Source organism: Ciona robusta, chromosome 8, assembly GCF_009617815.1.
Source record: "Ciona robusta chromosome 8, ASM961781v2".
In the NCBI taxonomy this organism is placed as follows: domain Eukaryota; kingdom Metazoa; phylum Chordata; class Ascidiacea; order Phlebobranchia; family Cionidae; genus Ciona; species Ciona robusta.
This window is the reverse complement of record NC_143242.1, coordinates 829,944-841,864: the sequence shown is the minus strand read 5'-3', so window position 1 is coordinate 841,864 and position 11,921 is coordinate 829,944. Positions and strand designations below refer to the sequence as shown.

The following is an 11,921-nucleotide window of genomic DNA, read 5'->3' as shown; positions in this document are numbered from 1 at the left end:
AAAACAAATCTGAAGTAACCAACAAAACGAGTTCTAGTCGACATTGGTGACTGTGGAGCAGTGGGCAGAATGTATTTATACATGTAGGGGAGACCGGGGATAGTTGTTGTAAAGGGTGATCCTTTGCCGAAAAAGGGTAGGAGAGTCGCTTGCCAGAGCATACTAGAAATGCATGTAAAAGGTCAAATTCCTAAGGCTCCGAAGTGTCCGATGTTGCCCCGGTACCGGGGTTTCGCGGGTCGTTCCCGTTTACTATAGTAGTCAATGGAATCCAGGACGATTTATGTAGTTTTTCTTCGTTTTTGACTTAAGTTAAATTTATAAAGTAAAACAACTGTTTTCAAATATATATATTACTAACAAACTGTTTGTTGAACGTTTTTAATTCAATTTATTAAATAATTTTATTTCCTAAACAGGTGATAAACCTACCAAAAACTAAACTGGCCTAATAAACCTAAATAGTTGGTGTGGTTTTTAAAATAAACAGCCAAAACCTCCTAAAATCACTGTGCACCTATTTTTTACAATGGAGACCATGCGAAATGGGACGGGGTTGGCGGTCACTTGTATAGAAAAAAATAGTACCACGGTGTTGGGCAGTTGCCCGTTCTACTCTTTTTTATTTTTCTGTGATCTAAACATTTTCAAAACTGTAGCAGTATGGCATTAAAAAAATGTTTAAATTTAACTTTTAAAGCGTACAGTATCATTTCGTATTATTGAGCACGTTAGTGGTCATATAGATCCTTTTTCGTCGAACAGTTGTTCTTGTTGTTAATTTTTGTTTTTTTCCGCACATATCTTAATTCTGGCATTTGTTCTTTAATCTTTTGATTGGAATCATATCATATTATACATTTAGAATTTTTAGAATTAAAACCGCATAATTAGCGATTAATTACCAATTACTTTACTGTTTGATCAAAACCGCTAAATTCAAAATATACCTAAAACTTTAATTAAATGATTGTACTATATAAAGTATTTTAAACTAAGTATAGTTTTATAAACCATATTGCATATGATCGCTTAATTAATGAGTAATTAACGATTGCTTCTCTATCTGTTTAAGGAGCTAATTTGTACTTAAAATGTACTTTACCGTTGATTAATCGAGTGTATTCAAAACATTAATTCCAACTAAGCTTAGTCTCATAAGTTTCTCATAAGTTTTTCCAACTAAGCTTAGTCTATGTGTAGAATCCGTACGGGTCTGTAGGCACTGACTGTGACCTACTAGCTTGGATCGAACCGGTTATGCGTAATCAGCAATTTAGTCTGTCTCACCACTCCGAGTTGTGTATATACAGTGTATTTACAGTTCAGAAGGTACACAGCGGCAAAGGTACGTATGGCACGAGGTTGTTACCGATGAACATAGGACGATGTGGGAGAACTGGTCACAATCCCTGCATGGACTGGAGGAGATCACTATCCCGAGAAGTTTTAAGCACCTGGGTGGCCAGGTACGACAGACTCAACTCCATGTTTTCTGTGATGCAAGCAAAATTGGTTATGGAGCCGTCGGCTACCTGAGGATGAAGAATGCAAGCAACGGTGTGCACTGTTCATTTGTGATGGGGAAATCTAGAGTGGCGCCCATCAAACCAGTTAGTGTACCGAGGCTGGAACTCACTGCAGCTGTTACTGCTGTTAAGCTATGCAACCCCATCAAAGACGAACTAGAGTACGATATACAAGAAGTGGTGTACTGGACCGATTCTACAACGGTGCTCCAGTATATTCTCAACACATCATCGAGGTTCCAGACGTTTGTGGCTAATCGTTTGGAACTGATTCACAATAACTCGAAGCCAAGCCAGTGGAGGCACGTGGACACCAAGCGAAACCCTGCCGACATTGCATCAAGAGGATTGATGCCCGATCAGGTCAATAAGGCTGACCTGTGGTTTAAAGGACCTCCATTTCTCGTGCAAGAAGAAGATAGCTGGCCGACCAGACCAATAATACTGCCACCGCTGCCTGAGGATCACCCAGAACTGAAGAAGGTAAAAGTTCATGCCATGGTGGGGCGGGAGTCTGGCCTACAGCGACTATGTCAACGCTATTCATCGCTCATTAAGCTGCAACGAGCTACTGCATGGTTGATCACGGCCTACTCAATACACGGCCTAGGAATACACCGAAACTGCTCAGAAAATAAGAGGCCTATTGACGCGAATAATGCCCATTATAATACATTGTTACGTCACGGTTTTATGAATGGATTTCCTTCATTTTGAATGCAGTTTGCAGTTGTTGGTAGGTTCAATACCAGTTCTAGGTTGTTTTAACTTACAGTTTATCACAGAACGTGTCGCAGGGATATTTTCCTGTTTAGTTAAAATCTTACCAGACATATAAAGCAGCGCAAAAGGTTTATTAGTATATAAATATCAGTTTATTAAGCATAAAGAGAGACGAGCAATCAGATTCAGTTTACCAACACAGAAAACCTACGTTTTGATTATATTTAATTTAGTAGACAGGCATTTGGCAAGTTTTATAATTTAGCACACCTTTATAATTTTATTTAGATTAAATTCTAAGCCAGCAGAATTATTAAGCAAGCTATTTAAACATGGTCAATAGGTGTTCCGTAGTTGGATAAAAATATTTGGATAAGGGTACCATCTGTGCATGTTATGATCATGTCATGTTATGATCATGTTATGGCAAGAAGATATTCAGGAAGGAAGACTAGTCAAATTTAAACAGCGACAAAGGTCTAAACTAAAGTTAGACACAACACTTAAGTACGAAGGGAGGCTATCGTGAGTTTGTTTGTATTATACAGTCTTAATTTATGATGTGCTGTATAACCCATTTTTTGACCTCGAGGAAGAGCCTCTGTCCTGCTTTAACAAAAAAAACCTCGAGTAGAAAATGGGTTATGAGCAGCAGAACAGATCAAGGCATAAGCACATTGAGACAAAAGGCTAATGCTTGTGTTTATCCAATTTCCTATATTGTTTAAGGACCGGTTTTAAAAGTCCACAACGGACATATCAATTAACTTACTTGTTGTTACTGCGGTGTTGTTTTGCTAGATATGCATAGGCTGGCTTAAAAAACTTCTATTTTAAGCCAAATACTATTTTCACTCAGCGACTGAACCAAACTAAACTGTCGGTAAAACTTACTTGTATGCCGCACGTGGTTAAAAGTAACTCCTATCTGTTCAGTCATGCTTAAACATTTATAAAAAATATAAGATGTTGATAAAATAACCCGAAAAATAAGGTAATTTAACCGGGAATGGTAAATAAACTGTTATTTGATGCAAAAACTACAGCCAGACAGCAAAATCCATTCATAAAACCGTGACGTAATAATGTATTATAATGGGCATTGTTCGCGTCAATAGGCCTCTTATTTTCTGAGCAGTTTCGGTGTATTCCTAGGCCGTGTATTGAGTAGGCCATGGGTTGATACGATTTAAGAAGTACTTACTGTGAAAATCGTCCAAGGATCGTGTACTCAAGACATCTGGGTTCAGGGAGTGTGGAAATCTGACCTGTAAAGAATTGGATGTTGCTCTAACGTCAATCGTGAGGATAGTGCAACGAGATGTGTTTTCAGCGGAGCTAAGAGTACTCCAAAGTAACTCCGACCTTGAATCTGGAACTTCTACTAGAAAACAATTGCGGAAGATACCTGCCATACAAGCCCTTCAGAAGCTGTGTCCGTTTGTCGTGGATGGAACTATGTACGTCGGTGGAAGACTACAGCGATCGGCTCTCTGTAGGGATGCGAAGCACCAGATGATTTTACCCGCAAAACACCATGTTACGGATCTTATAATTGCAATGTACCATGAGAAGCATGGTCATAGTGGAACACTACATGTTCTCTCAGCGACGCGAGAGAAATTTTGGATACTGAGGGGCCAAGCCTCAGTTCGACGTGTTTTACAGGACTGCAGGAAGTGTCGTTTTTGGAACGCAAAGTTTGGGAAACAGATGATGGCACCATGGGCGTCGCCAAGGGGGGGCCTGAGGGGCCATGGCCCCCCCCAAATTTTGAGTTTTACAGTAATGTTATTGGTGAAAAAATAAAATAAAGTGTTACACGTGCTAAACCGTGATGTTCAAATGGGGGATCTCGATCCGGTTCCGGATCTTTTTTCAAATTAAAAGAAAAAGAAAAAAAAGAAAACATTTAAGCCTGTTTTTAAATTTCTTACACATGCTAAATGATGAGGTGCCAATCCCTATTATGACGCAAATAATCGCCGTGTGAAATTCTATTATGTCGTAATTAGTTGCCAGGTCAAACCAAAGTTAGTATAGACCAAGTTAGGAAACGGATTGTAAAACAACGAGTCTTGTTATCCATTGTCTTGCGTCTATGACGTCATAGTCGCCACCATTACGGAGCCCACAGCATAGCATTTTATCATTGCTGGGTGCTGTTTTTCGTTTAAATTTTGCGATTTTTTAAAAACCAAGCACTTCTGCGCGTAAAAATGGCTTTCTACTAATGTTATATCTTATCACAATAATAAACCTCACAAAAATAATCAACTTTTATTGAACACTCAATCGATTAAAGAGTAAAAAAAACAGAAATATCAAGTTTACTAACCAAAAACATAAAAGAACATGTTTAAAATATAAAAATACAAACAAAAACGCATAACATTACCATAAACTGGTGTATCTAGCTGCAGTTTTGCATGTAAATTGCCGTGATTTTACTTTTTTGCTCACAAACTTAACACGTATAGGCTACCCGGCAACGAAACTTTAGGTATCTGTGTAAAATTTGCCTAATATCAAAGTGACATTGAGGAAAACAATACTGAGTAACTATTTTTGGTCCTCTGCTTGAATTAGTACGTTACGGGTCTTTATGAAATCGGAAAACGCGAACACCTTATCTGCTAGTATCTAAGCAGTTTGGAGCTGCATGTCCGCTCATGTTGGATTAAAAAATGTAGTAAAGAATGGCTTTGTAGATTCGTAGGTATGGTCATATACTATTATATAAACTAAGCAGATTGCTGCTAGTCTTAATCGCCAACGTAAAGTACCCTGTTAAACCACACTGTACGCCGAAAACCAGTCAAAATATTAATTTACTTCACATTAATTCCTAGATTTAATATTATATAACAAGATTTATATTAGAAATTATATTTTAAATGTTAAAACAACCGCTATACGTGTTTTCTAGCTATGTATTGCTTACAAGAACCAAATAAACACACGCCGACCATGCATTTGTATAGGCGATTCACGCTCTGTGGGCTCCGTAATGGCGGACACGAGCGCCGTTTCCTAACTTGGTCTATACTAACTTTGGGTCAAACAATCGCTATTATGATGGATGAACTCACGTGTGAATACATACTATTTCGTAATAAACAGTCTACCTGCTAGCTAAGAAAAACAAATCTCAAATTTCGTGACAAAAATGGCTGGTGATAGGAAACGAATGGAGTTTCAAATGTAGTTGTAGATCGTTGTGTTTTCATGCGGCGTAATTGTGAAAAATAAATGCCATTCACAGTACGCCTTTCCGTGTTTTTGTGTTGTAATTAGGAGGTTTTTCAAACCCCAAATACAACCGTAAAACATTTGGCCCCCACCAAAATTTTAGGCTGGCTACGCCCTTGGATGGCACCTCTACCCCTTCCTAGAGTGACAGCAAGAAACCCTCCGTTTAGAGTGGACTACATGGGCCCCATATTGGTAAAACTGGGGCGGAGCCAAGTTAAGCGTTATGCTTGTGTATTCACGTGTTTAGCCACCAGGGCTATACACATTGAAGTGGCGCAATCATTAGATACGAGCGAATTTATTGATGCTTATCGACGTTTTATTAATCGCAGGATCGGAAACCCAAAACAGATCTTCAGTGACAACGGCACCAACTTCATCGGTGCAGAGCGTGAACTCCGTGAGGGAATCTTACGGTGGAACAAGAGTCAGATTCACAAAGCGATGCAACCAGAGGTGGAATGGCACTTCAACCCCCCTGCTGCAAGCCACCAAGGTGGTGTGTGGGAACGTATGATACGGTCCGTTCGGAAGATCATACGCTTGCTTGTCGGGGACAAGATGCTAAACGACTTAGGTTTGCTTACCTTAATGACAGAAGTTGAACGTATATTAAATGACCGACCGCTCACGCCTGTGAGTGATGACCCTAAAGACTTACAGTCATTAACCCCAAGTATGCTGCTTACAGGTTCAGTGAGTGGCACCTTTTCTCCAGATGAGTTCGTGAAGGCAGATGTCTATCGAAAGTCATGGCGACTTACTCAACTGCTCACTGATCAATTCTGGGATCGCTGGCTCAAGGAGTATCTGCCACTGCTGCAACTTCGACAAAAGTGGTTGCAGAGAACCGACAGCTTTGCTGTCAATGACGTCGTCCTCATTAAGGACGAGAATGTCAAACGTGGACAATGGCCGAAAGGAATAATCGTGCGATGTTATCCTGATCGAGATGGGACGGTACGACGAGTGCGTGTACGAACTGCAACTGCAGTGATGGATCGAGACATTCGTAAACTGTGCTTACTAGAAGCACACCCATAGCCCATTCTAAAGCCCTTCTTATTCCTTTGAGAATTTTCAGTGTGTAGGCCTCATAAAGGAACACCCAGCTTCCTTCCTTTCTTGCATGATCCTCCATTTAGTGTGTGCCTATTGTACGTACTTGCCATTTTTATACCAGTATTTGTAATTTCCAAGTGAAACATTTCTGTAATGGACAACGGTGCATTCTGTACTACTAGAGTACCTCAACTGTGTTAGCTTTTTATAGTTTTGATACTACCTTTACTGCCAAATTGTGTTTGCCATAGAAACAATACGGAGCCTCAAGTACAGTAGCCTTTCTTGCGTATAGTATTACCTGTGAAATGTGTTATTAGTGCTTACGCCTGTATACTGCAGTCAGCTTTGCTGTGTAGCTCACATCTTCACGTACTATGGTTTAGATTCATTGTATTTCTTCAAATTGTGCTGCCTCTAGTGTTGTGATTTAATAACCTTTGTTTAAATGACCTCGTTACCCACTTCAGTCATTGGGGCCGGTATGTTACGGTTATTAATTCCCCTCCATTGTGTTATGCGATATCTATGTATCCTTCCAAAATCACCATGCGTTACGGAACTGCCATTATCTCCATTTCCTTTGTTAACCGCAACGCTAAGTTCAATGTAGCTATTTTTAGCTCTGTGCAGTACAGCATTTCTTAAGTATTATTAATCCAGTTTAATCGCAGTGATTTAGCGTTGTACTTGTACCTATGTTCCATTATTAGTAGTGACAGTCTATTTTATATCACTTGAAACTGTACTAACGCTAATACTGTATTCTATTTGAATAAGGTGAAATCCGTGATCGTGACCGGGGTTTTTAACCTCAGAAATGTAGTTGTTTAGTTGTTTGGTCGATTAGTTATTAGTTCATTAGCTTAGTTCTACTAGTTGCCTTGGTGAATTGGTAATTTGGTTGCAATTGGATTTGGTTTACCCGAATACGTACCTTTGCCGCTCTGTACCTTCTGAACTGTAAATACACTGTCTCGGAGTGGTGAGACAGACTAAATTGCTGATTACGCATAACCGGTTCGATCCAAGCTAGTAGGTCACAGTCAGTGCCTACAGACCCGTACGGATTCTACACATAGTGCACAAAATCGTCCAGTTAATGATTAATTTATGATTATAACGCTTGCGAGTCAAATAAACTGCAATGCATCGAGAACCCGTTGGTAACACAGTAATCTTTGCCTTTGTTTACTTTAGTTTGCAAATATAAATAATAAAAAGTGTATATAGTATTAGACCCTATATCTCTTATAAAAAAATCCAAAATAGTTGCTACGACAGACGAGGATCGATTCCGGTACATTAGGCTATAGTATAACCGACGCCATAACCGTTAGGTCAGTAGATCGAGTAACCAGATTTGTCGAGACAGCGGTTATGCTGTCTGGACCTGGAAAGTTGGGAGGACTCGTGTTGGTAAGATAAGGAATCCTTATAACAATTCACGCCTATTTTAAACTATTTCCATTTAAGTTGGGACGCATCAAAAGCACTACTCTTATACCTTATTATCATTTATCGCAATAGACCACTTGCCACAAAAAAATCGATAGGTGGCGACCGAGAGTATGTCTTCCAAGCTAAGTCCATAGCAACGTATCTTTTTGCATTGGTTTAGCAAAGTTATGCGACGTTTTTGTTGAAACTGTGCTTGTGCGGTCGCTATTTTTTAATAATACTTCCACGTATAGTAGGGGTAGATATTGTTAAAGATATGTTGTATCAGATTCGTTGTTAAATTTAGTTTTTATCACTCATTTGCGTAGCTATGTCTGTGCAGATATACGCAGTATAGATTTACAAACAGAAAAGTTATGCTGCCATTGTGTGTGTTATAACTGATTTCATTATTAAGCTAAACTTTAATATTTTAGTTTATTATAAGCCAGACACAGACCAACATCGCACTTCAGCACCTGCAGGCTGCAATTCCATACACAGACTCAGACTTTATTGACAAAAAAAACAGAAGAAAGTTTATTATTAGTGATATTTTATCTGATGTTAATTCATCAGTTTACTATACTGGTAACTATAGTGCAGGGTTGAATTTTTTCAATTTTAATATTATGTTGGTTACTTTTTAGGACGCTCAGTAAAGAAATTGGAGCTGATTTTTCAATTTGTTAAAAAGCAAGCATAATGAATTATTGGCATAGCAGTAATAGACATTTCCACAGGTATACAGTTTGGATTAATTTTTAGTTAGACATTTAAATAAACAGATATATTCTTGTGTAGATAATTGCCAAAAAGACAAGAGATATGTCTATATGAGGAATTTTTTAAGTGTTTGCTCAGACTTCGAAGAGGCTGGAATGTGCATTATCTGTCCGATATGTTTTACATATCTTTATCAGTTGCAAGCAGGATCATATTTTAGCAGGATTAGTGTTTTATATAATTTGAGCTGACGTTTCTAGTTAAATGGTGTGAAAGAAGAGAAAAACTTCCAGCAGCTTTTAAGTTATTTTCCAATACCAGAACAATAATAGATTGCACAGAGTTTTTTGTTCAAAAACCCTGGTTTACCATCTTGTCAAAGAAAAACTTGAAGCCATTATAAGCATCATAACACACACAAAATTTGAGTAGCAATAACACCAAGAGGTTCATTTTGTTTCATTTCAAATCTGTGGTCAGGAAATGTTTCAGACAAGAAAATAGTTGTTAGATCTGTTTTGGGAAAACATTCTGCCAGGAGATGATCCATAATGGCAGACAGAGGCTTCTTTATTAGAGATGAGCTCGCACTGTAAGGTGCTACATTAAACACTCCACCTTTTTTCAAAGGTACACAGCTTAAAATGCCAGCTGTTACTAAAACAAGTCGAATAGCAAAAGCTAGAATTTATGTGGAACAGGTCATTGGTCGCTAAATTACTTTCAAAATTTTTAGTAACATTCTTCCACTAATTGATCATAATATTTTGAAAAAATTGTTGTGATTTGCTGTTGTTTGAGCAATTTGAATGCTTCTCTCGTTGAGTGATCTAAACATTTTATCTTACAACAGATTCTGGATATCAATTAAACATACATTTATATAAATTGTCATTTATTTGAACATTCTATTGAGTTTTGAAGCATGATGTGAAATACGAAAATAAATAAAGGATTTGAAAACTCACCAAATTCTCAATAATTGAATTAAAAAAGTTTTTATCAAATGGTACTTCAACCACTGTGATTTCTTTGGTTGGGTATATACCACCAATGAACAGTGCAATATTCCTGTAATACCCATTTGTCCTTGTGTTTGAGGGTAATAGTTACTAGATGAGTGTAACATCCATTGACCATCATCATGAATACATCCAATGTACCTTGCTGCAAGTTTTGATGGTTTGTATTTACAAGTAAAAGGTCATTTTATTTATTGCTAAATTGAGAACAGTCCGGATCCGTAGGTAATAAACTTGCCGCCACACAAAGTTTCACCAGACTGTCCTTTGAATTAGCAACAGAAGAAGCAACATGATTACTACTTGCTGAAAAACTTCTAGATATTTTCTAAGTCACTGTGTTCTGTAAACATTTTTTTGCCAGTTGTGTTTTGAGTTTGCAAATCCCCCAAATCATTTCATTTCAAAGGGATTATTACTGGCAGGACCATATTTACTGTCACTATTACAACTACCTCACTAGCAATGTCGTATATTGCAATTTAAATCTTTACTGCGTATCTGCACAGACATAAAATTACGCCAATGAGTGATAAAAACTAAATTTAACAACGAATCTGATACAACATATCTTTAACAATATCTACCCCTACTATACGTGGAAGTATTATTAAAAAATAGCGACCGCACAAGCACAGTTTCAACAAAAACGTCGCATAACTTTGCTAAACCAATGCAAAAAGATACGTTGCTATGGACTTAGCTTGGAAGACATACTCTCGGTCGCCACCTATCGATGTTTTTGTGGCAAGTGGTCTATTAAAACATTATTTTTAATTAAAACATTATTTTTAATTAAAACATTATTTTTAATTAAACATTATTTTTAATTGAACATTATTTTTAATTAAACATTATTTTTAATTGAACATTATTTTTAATTAAACATTATTTTTAATTAAACATCATATGATTAACATTAACTTCTAACATTACCTAATTTTACTGCGTGATTACGGTCTGTCAAAATTCACGAAAACAAACGTTTTTAAGCGACGACAATGCTAACCACTGTTTTTTTAGTGTAAGTTTAAGTAAATACATCGTACAGGTGTTGTACAAATGGTATTTACACATATACTTTACCAATTACTCAATCCTCATACGACATACACCATAAGTTTCATTAGTTAAAAATTATACTACATGTATAAATGCATTCCGTCTACAATTCTGCTCCACAGTTACCATTCTGCTCCACAGTCACCAATTACTAGAACCCGTTTTGTTGGTTACTTCTGATTTTTTTGATCGAGCCCAGTCGACCGTTGTAGTAAAAGGGTTACGTTAAATAATATGGTAGGGTGGGGAAGATGAGACACCTTTTCGTTTAGTTTTCTCCTTCTATTTGGTAGTAAGCAAAGAACATTCCACAGACCGTTGTTAATTGTTATTATGCTAATTAGTTTTAGCCGTGCTCATTCATTAGATTTATGATCTCTTGTTGTTGTTAAGCACGTTAGTGTCATATAAATCCTTTTTCGTCGAACAGTTGTTCTTGTTGTTGTTTCTTAGACGACATTTCCTGCACTTATCTCAATTCTTATTTCTAACATTTATTCTTTAATCTCTTGATTGAAATTAAATCGGAATATATATTTATAATTTTTAGAATAAATTTTCAGAATTGAAACCGCGTAATGAGCGATTAATTAACGATTACTTTACTGTTTGATCAAATGCGCCAAATTTAAAATGCACATTACACTTTAATTAAATGATTGTACTCTATAAAGTATTTTAAACTAAGCATAGTTTTTATAAACCATATTGTGCATTTGAACGCCTAATTAGCGAGTAATTAATGATTACATTTCTTCTTGTCTAAGGCGCTAATTCGTACTAACATTGATTAATCGGTTGTTTTCGATACATTAATTCTAACTAAGCTTAGTCTTATAAACCAAAGTGTATAAAATCGTCCAATTAATGAGTAATTAAGTAGCAAAATGAGTAAGTAGCAACACTTGCGAGTCAAGTTAACTGCCATGCATCGGGAACTCGTTGGTAACACAGTAATCTGTAACTTTTGGTTTTGTTTACGTTAGCGTGTAACTATAAATAAAATGTGTATATAATATTAGTCTCCCTATATCTCTTAAAAAAGAAAATAAATCGAAAATAATGGTTACGGCAGACGAAGTCGAACATTTGGCTACCCAAG

At 37.0% G+C, this 11,921-nt stretch overlaps 2 protein-coding genes across 2 annotated transcripts; both read left to right on the top strand.

Annotated features, from left to right (window-relative positions):
* Positions 1–1,388: 1,388 nt before the first annotated feature.
* Positions 1,389–4,061, top strand: LOC149732030 (uncharacterized). Its single transcript, XM_089883054.1, has 2 exons — positions 1,389–2,012; positions 3,474–4,061. The coding sequence occupies exons 1-2, from the start codon at positions 1,389–1,391 to the stop codon at positions 4,059–4,061; spliced, it is 1,212 nt and encodes a 403-aa protein (XP_089739180.1).
* A 1,548-nt stretch (positions 4,062–5,609) lies between these two features.
* LOC149732029 (uncharacterized) lies at positions 5,610–8,329 on the top strand. Its single transcript, XM_089883558.1, has 2 exons — positions 5,610–6,003; positions 6,199–8,329. The coding sequence occupies exons 1-2, from the start codon at positions 5,625–5,627 to the stop codon at positions 6,549–6,551; spliced, it is 732 nt and encodes a 243-aa protein (XP_089739684.1). The 5' UTR covers positions 5,610–5,624; the 3' UTR covers positions 6,552–8,329.
* Positions 8,330–11,921: the final 3,592 nt, after the last annotated feature.

Bases quoted from the DNA above. Each gene is read 5' to 3' on its own strand.
- LOC149732030 (XM_089883054.1), top strand. From the start codon at position 1,389: ATGTGGGAGAACTGGTCACAATCCCTGCATGGACTGGAGGAGATCACT. The intron at 2,013-3,473 runs GTAAAAGTTCAT...AAATCGTCCAAG, and splicing joins ATCACCCAGAACTGAAGAAG to GATCGTGTACTCAAGACATC.
- LOC149732029 (XM_089883558.1), top strand. From the start codon at position 5,625: ATGGCACCTCTACCCCTTCCTAGAGTGACAGCAAGAAACCCTCCGTTT. The intron at 6,004-6,198 runs GTGGTGTGTGGG...TGCTGCTTACAG, and splicing joins CCCTGCTGCAAGCCACCAAG to GTTCAGTGAGTGGCACCTTT.